The sequence below is a fragment of the Cetorhinus maximus genome, chromosome 24, assembly GCF_964194155.1.
Source record: "Cetorhinus maximus chromosome 24, sCetMax3.hap1.1, whole genome shotgun sequence".
Classification (NCBI taxonomy): Eukaryota; Metazoa; Chordata; class Chondrichthyes; order Lamniformes; family Cetorhinidae; genus Cetorhinus; species Cetorhinus maximus.
Genome location: NC_135902.1, coordinates 44,949,673 through 44,967,750, shown reverse-complemented (window position 1 = coordinate 44,967,750; position 18,078 = coordinate 44,949,673). Strand labels below are relative to the sequence as shown.

General features: G+C 44.3%; 1 protein-coding gene across 1 annotated transcript in view; it reads right to left on the bottom strand.

Moving 5' to 3' along the window:
* The window catches only part of LOC144699540 (dynein axonemal heavy chain 17-like), a 785,608-nt gene that overhangs the window by 246,771 nt on the left and 520,759 nt on the right, over positions 1-18,078 (bottom strand). Inside the window, 1 exon segment of the mRNA XM_078570587.1 lies at positions 11,637-11,784. Within this exon segment, the coding sequence (XP_078426713.1) occupies positions 11,637-11,784 (148 nt within the window).

The window sequence follows — 18,078 nt, the reverse complement described above, 5'->3', positions numbered from 1 at the left end:
AACTAATTTTTGTCCTTCCCGCCATATTGTCTGCTCATGCCCGCCATGATGCCCAATGCCAACAGGAATGGAAAATTCCCCCCTTCATCTCAGGCAACTCTGTATAGTTTCTCTTCCAGCCTCTGCAGCACTGTTGCTGCAGGGGCATAGCTGCTGGACAATCTGATTGGCCAGCAGCTGTCCAAGTCGGGTCTTCCTCCTGAGTGAGGGGCAAAAGTCCCTACTGCCAATCAACGCTCATTTGAGCGCAAAATGGCTGCAAGACAGCTGGAGTCGGCCGCAATGGCCTAGACCCCGCCATTCATAGTTTCCTGATTTCTGCCCTATAGTTTCCTGATTTCTCCCTCTTTTGTTGAATAGAGACATTACATTTGTGGCCTTCCAATCCGCTGGGACCTTTCTGGAATCCAGTGGGTTTTGGGAGATTACAGCTAATGCATGTATTATCTCTTGAGCCACTTCTTTTAAGACCCTGGTATAAAGGCCATCAGGTCCAGATGACTTGTCAGCCTGTAGTCCTATTAGTTTTCCTAGTATTTTTTCTCTACTGACAGTGATTGTTTTAAGTTACTCCCTCCCTTTTGCCTCTTGATTTTCTACTTTCCTGGGGTGCATTTTGTGTGTTCCACTGCGAAAGCAGATACAAAATAATTGTTCAAAGTGTCTATTATTTTCTTTTTCCCCCATTATCAATTCTCCAATCTCATCCTCTAAAAGGCAAATGCTTACTTTTGCAACTCTATTCCTTTTCATACTCCTAGAATATTTTACTGTTATTTTATTTCTTGCCAGTTTACAGTCATATTCTAGTTTCTCCTTCTTTAGCAATTTTTTTGTTTCTAGTTGCTAGTTTCTAAAATGTTCCCAATCTTCTGGCTACCACAAATCTTTGCAGGATTGTACGCCTTTGCTTACAATTTGATACCATCCTTAATTTCCTTAGTTAGCCGTGATTGGTGTATCCTTCCCTTAGATAGGAATTTTCCGGTCCCACCAGTGGCAGGAGCTGCGGCGGGCGGGAGCGTAAAATTCGGAGTGAGGCTAAAAGTCGGATTTCTGCCAGCAGAAAAACAAGTCAGAATTTCCCCCTCAGCTCTTTAATTGCATACAGCACTGTTCAGGAAAGAGTTCCAGGATTTTGACCCAGCAACAGTGAAAGAATGGTGATACATTTCCAAGTCAGGATGGCGAGTGGCTTGGAGGGAAACTTGCAGGTGATGTTGTTGCCATGCACCTGCTGCCCTTGTCCTTCAAGGTGGTAGAGGTCGCTGGTTTGGAAGATGCTGTCTCAGGAGCCTTGGTGAGTTCCTGCGGTGCATCCTGTAGATGGTACACGCTTTTGCCACTGAGCGTCGGTGGTGGAGGGAGTGAATGTTTGTGGATGGGCTGCCAATCAAGTGGGCTGCTTTGCCCTGAATAGTGTTGAGCTTTTTGAATATTGTTGGAGCTGCACTTAGCCAGGCAAGTAGAGAGTATTCCATCACACTCCTGACTTGTGCCTTGTAGATGGTGGACAGGCTTTGGGGAGTCAGGAGGTCTTATTGAATGGCGTCCAAGTGGCCAAGTGGCCTACTCCTGCTCCTAATTCGTATGTTCATATGAGTTACTTGCCACAGGATTCCTCGCCTCTGACCTGTTGTTGTAGCCACTGTATTTATATGGCTAGTCTAGTTCAGTTCCTGATCATTGGTAACCCCCAGGATGTGGTTAGTGGGGGATTCAGTGATGGTAATGCCATTGAATGTAAAGGGGCGATGGTTAGATTCTCTCATGTTGGAGATGGTCATTGCCTGGCACTTGAGAGGCACGAAAGTTACTTGCAACTTGTCAGCCCAAGCCTGGATATTGTCCAGGTCTTGCTGCATTTGGACATAAATACCTCAGTATCTGAGGAGTCGCAAATACACAGAGACATGATGGTGAAGGGAACAGGAGAGGGAGGGGGGAAATGGCAGGCAGAGGGATGACTTGGGGTGGGTGGGGGTATCAGGAACAAGGTGGGGAGATGGAAGGCAGAGGGATGACTGGGGGTTGGAGAGCTGGGTCCTGACAAGGAAGGGGTGCACGCAGACTTTTGAAGGGGTTGGGTGGGGATGGTGAGACAGGAGAGGAGGTGCAAGCAGATTCAAGACTGGGGAAGGGGAGGTTTAATGTTGCACACTGCAAAGGTTATGGGCTCTGACAATATTCCAGCAATAGTACTGAAGACTTGTACTCCAGAACTTACCGCGCCCCTAGCCAAGCTGTTCCAGTACAACTACAACACTGGCATCTACCCAGTTGTGTGGTAAATTGCCCAGGTATGTCCTGTACACAAAAGGCAATTCCAACCTGGCCAATTACTACCTCATCAGTCCACTCTCGATCATCAATAAAGTAATGGAAGGGGTCATCAACAGTGCAATCAAGCGGCACTTGCTTGGCAATAACCTTCTCACTGACGCCCAGTTTGGGTTCCGCCAGGGCCACTCAGCTCCTGACATCATTACAGCCTTGGTTCAAACATGAACAAAAGAGCTGAACTCCCGAGGTGAGATGAGAGTGACTGCCCTTGACATCAAGGCAGGTTTTGACCGAGTGTGGCATCAAGGAACCTTAGAAAAACTGGAGTCAATGTGATTCAGGGGGAAAACTCTATGCTGGTTGGAGTAATACCTCTCACAAAGGAAGTTGGTTGTGGTTGTTGGAGTTCAGTCATCTCAGCTCCAGGACATCACTGCAGGAGTTCCTCAGGTTAGTGTCCCCTACCCAACCATCTTCAGCTGCTTCATCAATGACCTTCCTTCCATCATAAGGTCTGAAGTGGGGATGTTCGCAGATGATTGCACAATGTTCAGCACCATTCGCGGCACAGCAGGTACTGAAGCAGTCCATTTCCAATTGCAGCAAGACGTGGACAATATCCAAGCTTAGTGGCAAGTAACATTCGCACTACACAAGCGTCAGGCAATGACCATCTCCAACAAAAGGGAATCCAACCACCACCCCTGATGTTCAATGGCATTACCATCACTGAATCCCCCACTATCAACATCCTGGGGTTACCATTGGCCAGAAACTGAACTGGACTAGCCATATAACTACTGTGGCTACAAGAGCAGGTCAGAGGCTAGGATTCGTGCAACGAGTAACTCACCTCCTGACTCCCCAAAGCCTGTCTACCATCTACAAGGCACAAGTCAGGAGTATGATGGAACACTCTCCCCTTACCTGGATGAGTGCAGCTCCCACAGTACTCAAGAAGCTTGACACCATCCAGGACAAAGCAGCCCTCTTGATTGGCAGCCCATCCACAAACATTCACTCCCTCCACCACCGATGCACAGTAGCAGCAGTATGTACCATTTACAAGATGCACTGCAGGAATTCACCAATGCTCCTTCAACAACACCTTCCAAACCCAGGACACTACCACCTAGAAGGACAAGGGCAGCAGATAGATGGGAACACCACCACCTGGAAGTTCCCCTCCAAGTCACTCACCATCCTGACTTGGAAATATATCGCTGTTCCTTCAAAATCTGGGACAAAATCCTGGAGCTCCCTCCCTAACAGCACTGTGAGTGCACCTACACCACATGGACTGCAGTGGTTCAAGAAGGAAGCTCACCACCACCTTCTCAAGGGCAACTAGGGATGGGCAATAAATGCTGGCCCAGCCAGCAAAGCCAACATCTCGTGAATGAATAAAAAAAAACAAGATGAATGGGGTACACTGAGACTCATGAGTTGTGGGGGGAGAGGTGGTGAGTCCTGAAGGAAGCAGGGGCATGAGTGTCAGACAATCATAGTCGTGGAACTGAGGTCAAATGGCCGTGTGAGAGATTTAAGGCAGACCTGGGGCTTTGTAGTCCTCATTGTCGGGGTGAGAAATTAATGGCAGTCCTAGGACCATGCTACAGGGAAATGCATGGCATGCAAGTTGTGGTCCTGGTTCAGGGAGGGGCAAGGCCTGACTGTTCAATGGGGATTGTGCACAGCAGGGTGTGGTCAGTGTCTCCCACATGATGGTCCTGGGGTGGCTGGCTCAGTACTGGGATGCAGATAGAATAGTCATGGTCAGGGGAGGCATCTGCAGCCTGTAAATGGGGAAAACATAATAAAGTGGGGTTACTCGAAGTACTCATGGGGGAAGGATGGTGCCTCTGTATGTGACCATGCAGACGGCCTCAAGACAGGGATGGGTGAGGTCCACATGGGGCATGGGGACATCCACAGCGATGGGTTCAGGGGAGGACAGAAATGTCCACAACAACAGTGGGCTCCAGGGTTACTGGGGGAGGCTGGAGAGTGACCAGAGAGAGGTCTACCTGCACATTGTGGAGTTCCAGGGTGATTGGAAGGATGTGAATGGTCACAGGGGGAAGGTCGAAGCTGGTCTTGAAGTAATAGTGCAGCACCACCATGTTGAGACTCCGAATCAATTATGCAGTTTAAAAATGAAACTAGAAAACAATCGCCACAGGAGGGGTCTGAGGCAGTGTGGGAAGAATCCACTGCTGGACTCGGGGCCCTTTTGAGGGCAACCTGATACTTATTAGAATTTTAACATGGAGACAAAGGTTCAGCTGAGAGAACTCATGAAGACTTTTTTGAAAAGTTAGAGATGGCACTAGTAATTCATGGTGCGCTTTTATGCAAGACTACACTCGACACTGGGGTTACTTTAGAAGTGGTCTTGTTGAGCATTTAACCATCAGAGGCATGTGAGAAAGGAAGCGGTAGCAAGTCATTAAGAGAGCACAGCTGCTGGATATGTGCAAAACGCTCTATCAAACCCTGCCAATGTCCATTTGACATGGGTCACAGGGCACAAGGCATCCAATCATTCCAAAAGTGCAAGGCATTGGTAACCTCAAATCCAAATTAGGCAGCGTATCAGTGCCTTTAGTGAGGCTCAAAATTACATTGCTGTGCTCAACCCTCTTCCATCCTACATGGGACTGAGATGTCAAGTTGTTGTGGTGGCTTCTTAGACACCTATGATTGGTGAGGGAGTGCCTCAGCTACAAGGTTGGACAGGGCACATGCACAGTCCAAGGGCATTCTGGCTTGGAGTGGGAGGTCTGTAGTTGTTGGGTGAGCTACTGGGTCTATTGGATCTATTTGTCCACAGGAAGAAGGAGGATTGCAGAATGGAGGCTGTGGTCAATGCTGCCTTCTCAATAGCAATGCTCAGATTGAGGAGGAGAAGAGTGGCCCGTCACTGTCTAGCAAAACTTAGAGAAGAGCCCTGGCCTGAGGTTGTCATGGAGAGATATTAATGTCTATAATGTTATTGGAAATTATTTTTAAATTGGAATTGTAGTAGGGTCTGTGTCTATATGTGTATCTATCTATATGTCTGTGTGTGTCTTAATTGGATTAAAGCCAGCTAGTCTGGGTGCATTGATGTATAGTAGTTTTGAGATGTTAATTAGATAAACGTAAGGAGGAGAAGGTAAAGTGTAAATTTGCATTTGTGAATAAACCATTCAAAAAGATGGGCAAAATCTTGCACCTACCTGGGAGACACCAAGCAATGTGTTTATATTACTAATAAATTTGGTGGAAAGAAAGGATATTATTGTTAGGAGAGGTAAAATTAAAAACCTAGTAATACAATAGAAAATTTACTTTCAAAGGGGAAGCTAGGTATAAACAGAAAGGAGTTTGTGTGTGTCGGTCAGAGGCATTTAAGATCTAACCAGCCTGTGAGCCTACAACTGTGTCTGCAAAGGAACTAAATCTAAAGGAACCTCATTTTGAATTCGTAAGGTCAAATGTGCTTTGCATGGTGTCTGTTTAAAGTCTAAGGGTTACTGTTGCCTTGGTGAAGTTTTACCTGGGAGTGATTAATTTGGGGATTTGTTTAAAAGTTATTATGGTAGTAATTTGTAGACATGTGTATGTGTTTACTTTGTTGTTAAATTAATAAATGTTTAATTTAGTTTTATATAAAAAACCTTTCGAGGCTCAGTGGTCTTATTCCTGAATTCAGAGCTGCATCTCAAACATACCAATTGAAAATATAGGTTATGACAGTTGTTCAAGTTTCCCTCTGGGATTTAAACAACTCAGCCTTTACCAGCTGCTGTGTCATAACAAGGTGCATGGTCCAGGGATGCTCCTGGAAGACCCAGAGGCTGAGGAGGTCAGCCCATCCCCTGAAGAGACCGATGCTACCGAGAGTACATTGAAGATGCCTCTCCTATTTGGAGATGAGTGAGATACAGTGCCACACATATCTATGTTTGTCAGGAGATGTGGTGGCTCATATCTGCCACATTCTGTGGGAGGATCTGATACCGCATGGACTGGGAGGCCATCCCCTGCCAGTGCCCCTGAAGATCACTACCCCTCTCAATGGTCTTTTGCAAGGATCCCCTGGCCCATCCAGGGATCCATAGGATCTATGTGATCCAGGGATCTATGACGCATCTCTCAGTCCTCAACACATAAATGTGTAATGGAGGTGACGGATGCCCGCTACAGTAAGGCTCATCTTTATATAAAGTTCATAATGGACGAAGCGAGCCAGGCTGATAGATTTCTGGGATTTGCAGCGATCTCCGGCTTTCCAAGAGTGTAGGCAGATTGCCAACATGTCACTTTAAGAGTTCCCTGGCAACAGCCTCATTAACAGGAAAGAGTTCCACTCCATCAACGTTTAGCTGGTCTGCGATCATCAGAAGCAAATCATGCATGTTTGTGCCAGGTACATCCACAGTGCTGATAGGGAGGGAGTTCCAGGATTGCTGATTTGCTCGTGGTTCAGGTAGTAATCCAGAGATTCTTACCTTTGTGGTTCTGCTTTTTAATTTAGCCTCTAGCTGCTCATATTCCCTTAGCAGAACCTCTTCCTCAGTTCTACCAATGTTATTGATACCCGCATGACCAAGACAATTGGATCCTTCTTCTCCCACTCCAATTCCTCGCAAACCCTGAGGAAATATCCTCAACCCTGGCACTGGACAGGCAACATAGCCTTTGGGACTCATGCTCTCGGCTATGAAAAAATACTTTCTGATTTCATTCCTAAAAGGTCTTGCTCTAATATTAAGATTATGTTTCCTTGTCTAGATTCCCCCATCTAGGATAGAAATTGATCTTGTCTAACTACAAGACATCCTAAAGTATCTTACAAGTAATAGCTTTTAAAGTGCAGTCCCTGCTCTAATGTAGGAAACAAGGCAGCCTACTTGCACACAATAAGCTCCCATAAACAACAATGTGATATCAACTGGATCATTTGGTTTGATGAAATTGGTTAAGGGATAAATATTAGTCAGGCGGCGAGAGAGAAATCTTTTGCTCTTCTTTGAAAGAGTACCACAGGATCTTTTATTTTCACCCAAAAGGGCAGGTGTTTAATGTCACCTCTTAAAGGACAGGTACATTGCAGCTGCAAGAAAGAGTGGAAATTGTCTATGGGTGAAATAGCTGAAGTTGTCACCCAGGTTTTCGGATGCTGCAATGAAGACATTGGTACAGGAGATAGACAGCGGGAGCGGTAGGAAGCCTTCCAGGCATCTGATGTGTAAATGGTGGGAGAAGTTGTAGACAAGGTGAATGGAAGGAGCATGGATCCTAGGTCTTGAATGTAGTGCCAGAAGAAGTTTAATAACCTGACAAGAGTCGTCAAAGTTCAGAAGAAGCTTCAAATGGTATCTCATAACAGCTGCACCACTCATAACTTCATGAACTGCTGAATTCACAGCACTTCCATTCCCCTTCTATCTGCAATCTGCAACATATCAGTAAACACAGTTCAATTAATATCCTTTAACTCAACCTCACATTACTCAACAGGATTGCAGACTTGACACCCATAGCTCACATTGGTAGCTACTCAACCATGGACAAAAGAGCTGAATTCAAGAGGTGAGGTCAGAGTGACTGCCCCTGACATCAGGAGAGCATTTGACCAAATGTGGTGTTAAGGAGCCCTAGCAAAATTGAGGTCAATGGGAGTCAGGAAAAATTCTCCACTGGTTGGAGTCATACCTAGCACAAAGGAAGATGGTTGTGGTTGCTGGCGGTCAATCATCTCAGCCCCAGTACATTATTGAGGATAAAAGCAAAATACTGCGAATGCTGGAAATCTGAAATAAAAACAGAAAATGCTGGAAAAACTCAGCAGATCTAACAGCATCTGTGGAGAGAAAAAAACCAGAGTTAACGGTTTGAGTCCTTATGACTGTTAGAGTTATTAGACCTGCTGAGTTTTTCCAACATTTTCTGTTTTTGTTTCTCATTACTGCATGAGTTCCTTAGGGTAGTGTCATATGCGCTACCATCTTCAGTTGCTTCATCTTCCATCCATCATCAGGTCAGAAGTGGGGATGTTCGCTGATGACTGGACAGTGTTTACTATCATTTGCAACTTCTCAGATACTGAAGCAGTCTGTGCCCATATGCAGCAAGACAGCATTCAGGCTTGGACTGATAAGTGGAAAGTAACATTCATGCCACACAAGTGCCAGGCAATGACCATCTCCAACAAGAGGGAATACCCCCTTGACATTAAATGGCATTGCCATTGATGAATCCCTCACCATCAACATCCTGGGGGTAACCATTGACCAAGAACCTAACTGGACTAGTTATATAAATATTGTGGCTACAAGAGCAGGCCAGAGGCTAGGAGTCCTATGGCTTGTAACTCAGCTCCTGACTCTACATAGCCTGTCCATCATCTATAAGGCACAAATCAGGAGTGTGATGGAATATTCTCCATTTGCCCGGATTAGTGCAGTTCCAACAACACTCAAAAAGCTCTACAAAATCCAAGGCAAAGCAGCCTCCTTGATTGCCCCCCCAGCCGCAACCTGAAAAATTCATTCACTCCATCACCAAAGCACAGTAGCAACAATGAGTACCAGTACCATATACAAGATGTACTGCAGCAACTCACCAAGGTTCCTTCAACCGAGAAGGACAAGGGCAACAGATGCATGGGAACACCATCACCTGCAACTTCCCCTCCAAACCACACATTATCCTGACGTGGAACTATTATGCCAGTCCTTCACTGTCACTGTGCCAAAAGCCTGAAATTCCCTTCCTAACAGCACTGTGGGTTTGCCTACACCTAATGGACTTTAGTGGTTCAAGAAGGTGGTTCACCACCATCCTCGCAAGGGCAGTTAGGGATGGGCAACAAATGCTGGCCTTGCCAGAAGGTGCCACATCACAAGAAAAGAATACAATGACAGCCTCATTACCCAAACATGTTGCACGATTCTCACCGTCAGATTTCCCACTTTCTTGTAGGAGAAGGTGGTGTGTAACACAACACTACAGTTTGCCTGTGATGGAAGAACTACTGCAACTACATACCCTTTGCCCATTGAGGCAAAGATGCTGGCAATAATGAGAAGGGCGGGTGGAGGGGTTCTTGATGAGGTGAGAAGGGATTCTTCATGCCTTATCTTTTAACTTTCTTCTGACTTCTCCCTCATCAAGGTAGGGGTACAAGGCATCACAAGTGCCAAGTGGTCATGTACTAGTTCTGCTGGAGAGGACTCAGATGCAAACTTTAATGGACCAGGCCACTGAACAATGCTAATGGGCATACACCAGGTATTGCTTGGTGCATGAGGATGCATGCAAGAGAGCTTGCACACAATGTCAGAGAGCACAAGGGTGTGCAATTCCAACTTGGTGCAGAACTTGGAGCTCATCCTTTTCAATTTGGTCACCTTAGTCAGCACCACAGCAGAACTTGAAATTCAGAAGATTGCTATCTTGGTTATGGGTGCCATAATTGAAGAGGTTTTCTAGGGCATCATAAATATCTTGCACTGTTCTCCAATATTTGCCAATGTACCCTGCCCCCAGGAGAGTGTCCTGGGATCCATGATGTATGTCCATCTGTACTCCCTTAGATGATAGCATACATACTTCCACACCAGCCACTCTGCCAGTGTCCTTGAGGTGACTATCTGTCAGCTGGTCCAAACTGCTGCAGCTCAGATTGAGATGCTGCTGTCCATGGCCAAGCAGTCTGCAGCCAGGTTTTCTAGGTTGAGGATGTCCTCCAAGGCCATCTGCAATGTTGTTCATGGAGAGTCAGCAGCATCTACCTTCCAAGCTTGAGCTGCTGGGTAAACATTGTATTGGGACATTAGGATAATCAAAAGAACATGAAAGACAGGCACCAAGGGAATAGTTTCATTTAGTTTAAAGTGTGAGATTATTGAGTTTATAAATTTGGTTTGGATTTGCATATGGTGTTGCTTTTTATGTTTGCAGTCAAGTGAGGGAGCATGGCGTTTGATTCAGAGGCCAAAATAGCAATCGCAGTCTGCAATCAGTGTTGCACATACATCCAGGTAACTATCTCCCTCATCTGCATCTTGCAGGTGTGCAATGCTCTTGTAAGTCTTCCACTTGTACCAAGATAGCACGCTATACACTTCCCATCAGAAGCTGCCTGCATATCTTGTACGTCATTTTGAATGTTGAATGACCCTGAAAAACCTGTGCCACATGGTCAAATTTATTACCCCTGGAATGTTTGCTTTTGTTTTTTGTTGGAGATATTTGAAAGGAAAAATAATTCAAGCCTTCAAAATGCTGACAATCGTAATGTTAGTATAAGTTGGTTATTTTGCTTGGATTGTGAACACAGAAGGCATAAGCTCAAAATTAAAAAAAAATCAAACAACAGGTTAAGAGACCTTTTTCTTATAGAGCTTGTGATGGGTTTAATGAAACCTAGAAAAGCTGTTAATGTAAGTGTTAGTTAACTCCTAAAAAGTGACACTGACAAATATCCCTTCTCAAAACAAAATTGAAGATTACAGAAAAAAAGATGATCAAATAAGTTGTGGAATTTCATTATACCTTTGCTGTCGAACCATATGGGTTTTTCCTGTCTGTCATTTTTATATGTTTCTATGTATTGCATGCTGGGTTTTGGTAGAGTAGTCGGGCATTGTCTGTGGAAGACAACTAGATAACGCTAAATTGTGGAAATGGATAGATATCCCAAGGGGTACTTCTGCAGAGCTTTCTTTCTTCAGGAGGTATATAAGACATAATTTGAAGATGGGCCAAGCTTAAAGAGCACAATGGATTTTTCTCTTTTGTTATGTTTTTGCTTAACCTGTTATTTGCCTCTCAGCTTCAATTTTTGAAAACACTTCACTACCTAGTATAATTGCCTTTTAAAAAGATCTACTCACTGCCCACTGACATTTAATGGAAGCAGATGTAGGGTAAATACCTGCCCTGAAGGTCAGTCACAAGGATTTCCATATTTAGTTTTTGTATCATCAAAATGCATGCTGCATTTTGGGGCTGTACAGAAATATTTGGTAGCAGCAAGTTTAAAGTAAGGAAAACAGTTTAGAATTGGGATCTGAATAGCATAACTAAGTCGTACTCAATAGCAACTAGCACATATCTTGTGTATTAATTCCCATATCTGATATCACGAAAATTTGTACATTTCCAGTTTTAATGAAAAAGGAAGTGGTTGGTGTTCGACATAAAATACATTAAAATGAGTCTTATTCTAGATAGAATTTTTTAAGAAGCTAAGGTATTAGCATACTCAAATTATAAGTAAGTAGCAATTTATAAACAATTATGAATTTGATTATTATAAAAAATAGTAATTTATTTAGTGCGTAGCTTTATGCACTAACCAAGAGCTGCAGTGACCAGCTGTGAATGGAATTTTATCACCGCCGATAGAAAATTTTGACCCGTTAAATGTTGATAAAGGATGATGCTATAGATGGAGTGAAGTGCATCTTGTCCTGGGAAACTCACAGCGAAGACACAGAAATGACGCTGAAATAAAAGATTATAAAAAACTTAAGTTCTAATTATCTGCGCAACAACTTCGGCAAGAACATGACAGATGGAATATAATGTGGAAATATTTGAAGTTATCCACTTTGGTAGGAAAAACAGAGCTGCAGAGTGTTTCTTAAATGGGGAGAGATTGGGAAGTGTTGATATCTAAAGGGACCTGAGTGTTAATTTTCACAAGGCACTGCAGGTGCAACAAGCAATTAGAAAGGCAAATAGTGTGTTGTCCTTTATTGCAAGATGATTTGAATACAGTAGTGAAGTGTTGCTGCAGTTGTACAGAGCCTTGGTGAGACCACACCTGGAGTGTTGTGTGTAGTTTTGGTCTTCTTACCTCAGGAAGGATATACTTGCCATAGAGCAAGTGCAACAAAGGTAACCAGACTGATTCCAGAGGTGGCAGGATTGTCCTATGAGGAGAGATTGAGGAAACTTTACCTGTATTCCCTAGAGTTTAGAACAATGAGAGGTGACCTCATTGAGACATACAAAATTCTTACAGGGCTCAACAGGGCAGATGTAGGAAGAATGTTTCACCTGGCTGAGGAGGTCTAGAGCCAGGGGACACCACCTCAGAATAAGAGGTAGGCCATTTAGGACTTAGAAGAGAAGGAATTTATTCACTCAGAAGTGGTGAACCTTGGGAATTCTCTACCCCAGATGGCTGTGGAGGCTCAGTCTTTGAATAAGTTCAAGACAGAGACAGATAGATTCTTGTCATTAAAGATAACAAGGGATATGGGGATAGTGTGGGAAAATAGCACTGAGGTAGAAGATCAGCCATGATCTAGGTGAATGGCATAGCATGCTCGAGGGATCAAATGGCCTACTCCTGCTCCAATTTTCTAAGTTCTGATGTTCCTATAATGCGATAACATATCTCAGACAGTAAATCTTTAAAACTATAAAATCAGCTTGTTCTGGGCTAAAATTGCATATCATTCAAAATTAATGAAGGTGGGAGACTCCAAAGCTAAATGGGATAAGCTACAGGAAAATATGAATATTCTTGTAATTGGGCAGACAGGTGGACAACATAATTCAATCAAGAGAAATGCTAAATAAACTTAAAACCCAAATATTTCAAATGAGAACTTTCTCCAAGATTTTACAAAGAAACACATGAGCAACATTCCCTCTCCAAGGAAAAATATCCAAAGTAATTTAATGAAATTGTTATAAGTTGGATGAAAATCCTAGCCTGCACTCAAAACAAATAAACCCAAGAATAGATGGTATTTATTTCAGACTGCTGAAAGTGACTAGGAAAGAGATTTGTGAAGTAATAACAATTATTATTGAGGCATCGTTCAATGTTGGAAGGTGCCAGAATATTGGAAAGAGGTTAATATATCGTCCATATTCTACAAGGGCACTGCGATGACTGACACCATACCTATGCAAGTTAATGTTATTTTCTGCCTTGCCGTGATAAGCAAAAACCTGCAAATTACTCCAGCACCTCATCAGTTTGTTTCAACAAATTTTGCCTCAGTACAAATAAGTCAAAGGCATCTTAGCTTCAACTTGTTGAGTGGCCCAATAAATAGACATAGAACAGGGCTCACCTTGGTTCAGAATGCTTATTGTCTCTGGAATGATAAAGGAAGGCACCACCAGCACATTCCTTGAGTAATTTTAGTATGCTGCCATTGCCTCAGCCTGTTTGTATCAGTGATTTTATATCTCACTCTTTCAATGTCTTTGGATGCACGCAGGGATCAAACCTGTTGTTGCCCTACCAGTTCACTAAAGTTGGGCGGGGTGCAGCCAGCGGTGCTTTGTATGAAAGAAAACATCATATTTGCCTTCATAACATCACTAGAAGAAGCGCCACAGAAATGAATTTCGCTCCATCCAATTGAATCAACAGTGCTTTTTCATTCAATAAAAATTGCTGTGATGATTTGAAATGTTGCTCAAGTGAAGTTCCCCTTCACTTGCTGCTTGTTTAATGAACTGCTGGGAAACTGTGTGCTGTGAGCATTGAAAATTGGGAAAGTTAATAGGCAGGGTAAGGATGGCAAAAGTGATATTATTGAATAGAATTTTTTTTAGAAGGCTAAAAACTCACCCTGGAAAATCCCTTGACTTGTATAGCCTCCATGCCAAGCTATGGACTTCCATGCCCATTTATCGACAATGCTCTATATACAAAACCAGTGAACCCTATAATAACAATGTCATGTGTGGAAAAGCTTTTTAAAAAAGTAATTCATTGTCTTCTTCAACAAGCTGCTTTTAATTCAACTCTATAAGAATCATCCAGACATTTAGAGTAAAAATAGCAGAAACTACAAATACTTGACACTTCTTTATCTTGTAATTGTTGTGCAGTGACCAAAATAGATCTAACAGAAAGAGCTATCAATCAAGCAACGCTTTCCCTTGGGCTCATCTGTTTCAACAGACTAATGGATATCTTGGCTCTCAACCAAGAGTGCAGAATGAGGCTACTGAGATCCCAGATATCCATTATTCTGTTGAAAAAGCTGAACCCAAGAGAAAGCATTGCTTGATTGACAGCACTTTCTCTTAGATCTATTTTGTCAATATACAATGTATATTTACACAAGATAAAGAGGTCTCAGGTGCCTCTCTTTTCTGCTGTTGATGCTTTAAAGGTCTGGATGATGGACATTTTTATAGGGCTGTAGTAACAAGTTTTTTTTAAGAAAATTATGAATTATTTTTTACAGCTTTTCCACACATGCCATTGTCACTATAGGGTTCCTTGGTTCTGTACAGAATGCGTATCGGTGAATGGGCATGGAAGTGCCATAGGTTGGCATGGAGGGTGGTATGAGTAGCCATGTGGGGTGGGTAGAGGAGCATTAGTTGGCATGGATGGGGCACGGGGAGTGTGTGGGAGGGACAAGGGTGTGTGATCTGTGAGGCTGAAGGACTTAATATTAAACAAAACAACTGGGGAAATGTCCCAGAGTGCTGAGATGGGCCTTTTAACCAGCAGACCTCAGCATTTGGCAGCCCTGTGACTGAAGAATAGTCCCTCTGATTCTGCTTAATTTTTAATAGGACTTATTGAAGAATCTTGGAATAATAAATAACCATTATGATTAAAGGATTGTGTGACCTGTTCGGTTTTTCACTGCTGTCAGCTCCTTACACATGTTTGTTGGGCAAGAATTTTGGGCTGCATTTTCATCCAAATGGCAGGTAGCAGGAATCGGGAAATTTCCCAGCTCGGCATGCCTGCCTCAGGAGAAAATACTGGCAGAGGTGGAATTTTCCTTCCAGTGGGGCGGTGGGTGCTAACTGGAGTCAGGCCCACCACCCTGTAAACATTTTGGAGGCAGCCACATGGGCTGCCGAATGCCGAGGCCTGCTGGTTACTCATCACAGAATTTCTAGCCTTTGACCTGCTCTTGTAGCCACAGTATTTATATGGCTAGTGCAGTTCAGATTCTGGTCAATGGGAACCCCCACGATGTTGATTGAGGGAGATTCAGTGGTGCTAATTCCATTGAATGTCAAGGGGCAATGGTTAGATTCTCTAATGTTGGAGATGATCATTACCTGGCACTTGTGTGGCACGAATGTTACTTGCTACTTGTCAGCACTAGCCTGGACAATGTCTAGATCTTGCTGCATTTGGGCATGGACTGCTTCAGTATCTGAGGAGTCGCGAATGGTGCTGCACATTGTGTAACCATCAGTGAACATCCGCACAACTGGCAGAAACTCTTGTTAATTTCACTTGCTAGCTTGAACTCCAACTTGGTGTCCTCTCCACGCAGCGCCCGAGTTGGGAATGGAATGAAAGGAAAAAAAAATAAGAAGACAGAGAATTTTTTTCATAAAGTTGAGTACATCGCAATTCTTCAGCCACCCAGCCATGAGAATTCCATCCTTCCGCCCCATTCCCAATCTGCAGCAAGAGGTCCCCCAGCAGCCCTCTGACCCCGCCGCCATTTTGGGTTTTCCTTCTTCATTGGAGTGCCACCACTGCCATTTTGAAATTCACACCAATCTCTTCTTCATCGATAACTGGCAACATCATCTTGAAACCCTTTTCTCTCTTAAAGTTACACCTACACTTTGAGAATTTTAAGGATGGATCACAATTCTTCGTTCCCCACCTCCAATGGGCTTCATCCATGGCCCAGATCAACAACAGACTCAGAGCTTTGCACAAAAATTTCTTTAAGGGACATCATTCTTTCAGGCCTCAGCACAAAGGCTGCAAGTCTGCTAGCCACACACTTCTTTAGCCTCGACAAGAACATCCAGCTAAATAAACTGTCAGAGCTGTATGAACAAGGCTCGACCATCCTACAGGAGTCAACACTTCATGGGGCAGAAGCCACACCTCAGTCCACCATATCAAGACACAGAAACACAGGGGCCACCCAAGTCAGGTTAAGCCACCCCTGAACTACTCTACTGAATGACCTTGCCAGTGCTGTGGTGCAAAGCATTGTAAAGACCAACGTCTTGTGAGTAGACAGGGATATTTTCACAAGTTGGGCAAGTCAAGACCCCATCACTGCACAGAAAACCCAAACACCATCCACAAGGTCAAAATTAGTGACACAGGAGGCACACAGCCTTTCTCCTTGGGTGAGATCAAAGGGTACGTACGGCTCTTCATTCTGGAATTAGGACATTATGGTGAATGGTCATCTAACCAATTTTAAATCTAGCGCTGGCATAACCATCCTGTCCAAAAAGGTTTCATGGCTTAAAGACCTCCAGCTTCAACTGATGGACACTTCACTCCACTCAGCTGGGGGATTCAGCCTGCTGGTAAAAGGCATTCTGCAGGCTGCTCTGCAATACAGGGGAAAAAAAATTCAAGCAGCCCTCCTCTTGGCCCCAACCAGGACTACTCACTGCTAAGCCATAATGCCTGTATCAACCTTAACCTCCTGCAATGTGTTGTCAAGGTCAACCAGCAACAGTAATGCTCAAAATACAGGCAGCAGTTCCCGAAACTCTTAACAGGGCTGGGCCGGCTTAAAAAAATCCTACAAAATCAGACTCAGGAGTGAGGCCAAGCCAGTGTGCCTCTTCACTCAGCGGAAGCTCCCTCACCCCCTCATGGATGAGGTACAGAGGCAGTTTGATGACATGGTCAACATGGGAGTCATTTCCCCAGTAAAGCAACCCACCATTTGGTGCTTGGGGGGTGGACCCGGTCCAGAAACCGAACAGCTCTCTTCGTATCTGTGTCGACCTCACACAGTGTAACAAGGCTGTGGCCAGGGAGGTCCACCCCATGACCTCGGTGGATAAAAGCCTGGCCAAGCTTTCACAGCGCACCTTTTTTTTGAAACTAGACACTAACAGTGGCTTCTGGCAACTTCCCCTTGACAAAGATACCCGACTCCTAACCAACTTCATTTACCTGCTGTGGTAGATTCTGCTTCAACCATCTACCCTTTGGGAATACATCAGTGCCAGAGATCTTCCAACGCACAATGTCAGACACCTTGCAGGGCCTTCAAGGAGTCGTTTGCCACATGGGACGATGTTCTGGTCCATGAGGTCATGGCACAAGAGCACAACGAGTTGCTCACAGCTGTCCTGGAACATCTACAGGAGGCAGGTCTGACGTTAAAAAACAAATGTGAGTTCTCCAAAACTACCATCTGGTTCCTGGGCCAAATCGTTAGCAGCAGAGGTATCACAGTGGACCCCAGAAAACCAAAGCAATTACTACCTTCCCAACCCCTTCCTCCGTCCCAAACCTCCAACACCTCCTGGACATGATGAACCAGCTGGCGAAGTTTTTGCTTCACCTGGCACAGGTCATGAAACCACTGAGACATGAAGAACCAAGTGTGGGTTTGGGGCATCAAGGAGATGCTGCTCTCCACAGACATTCTGGCCCACTATGACCCGGCCCTACCAACCACCATCGCAGCTAATGCCTCGTCCATGGGCCTTGGAGCAGTCCTCCTTCAGGAGCAATCAGACAGCACACAGCAACCACTCTACTAGGCTTCTAGAACACTATCTGACTCGGTATGCCATTATTGAAAAAGAAGCTCTGACAGACACATGGGCCTGTGAAAAGTTTTCCCACTACATCATCGGCCTCAAAATCACCATAGAGACAGACCATAAATCACTGGTCTCTCTCTGCTAAACAAAAAGGAGCTTGCCAAGATGCTGCCACGAATTCAGAGGTTATGCCTACACCTCATGTTGGAGACTGTCTATGTTCAGAGAAAAATTCAGGCCACCACAGATGCCTTTTCAAGGACTGCCACAGAATTCCAACTGACCACAATGCCGGCCTTGCCACTG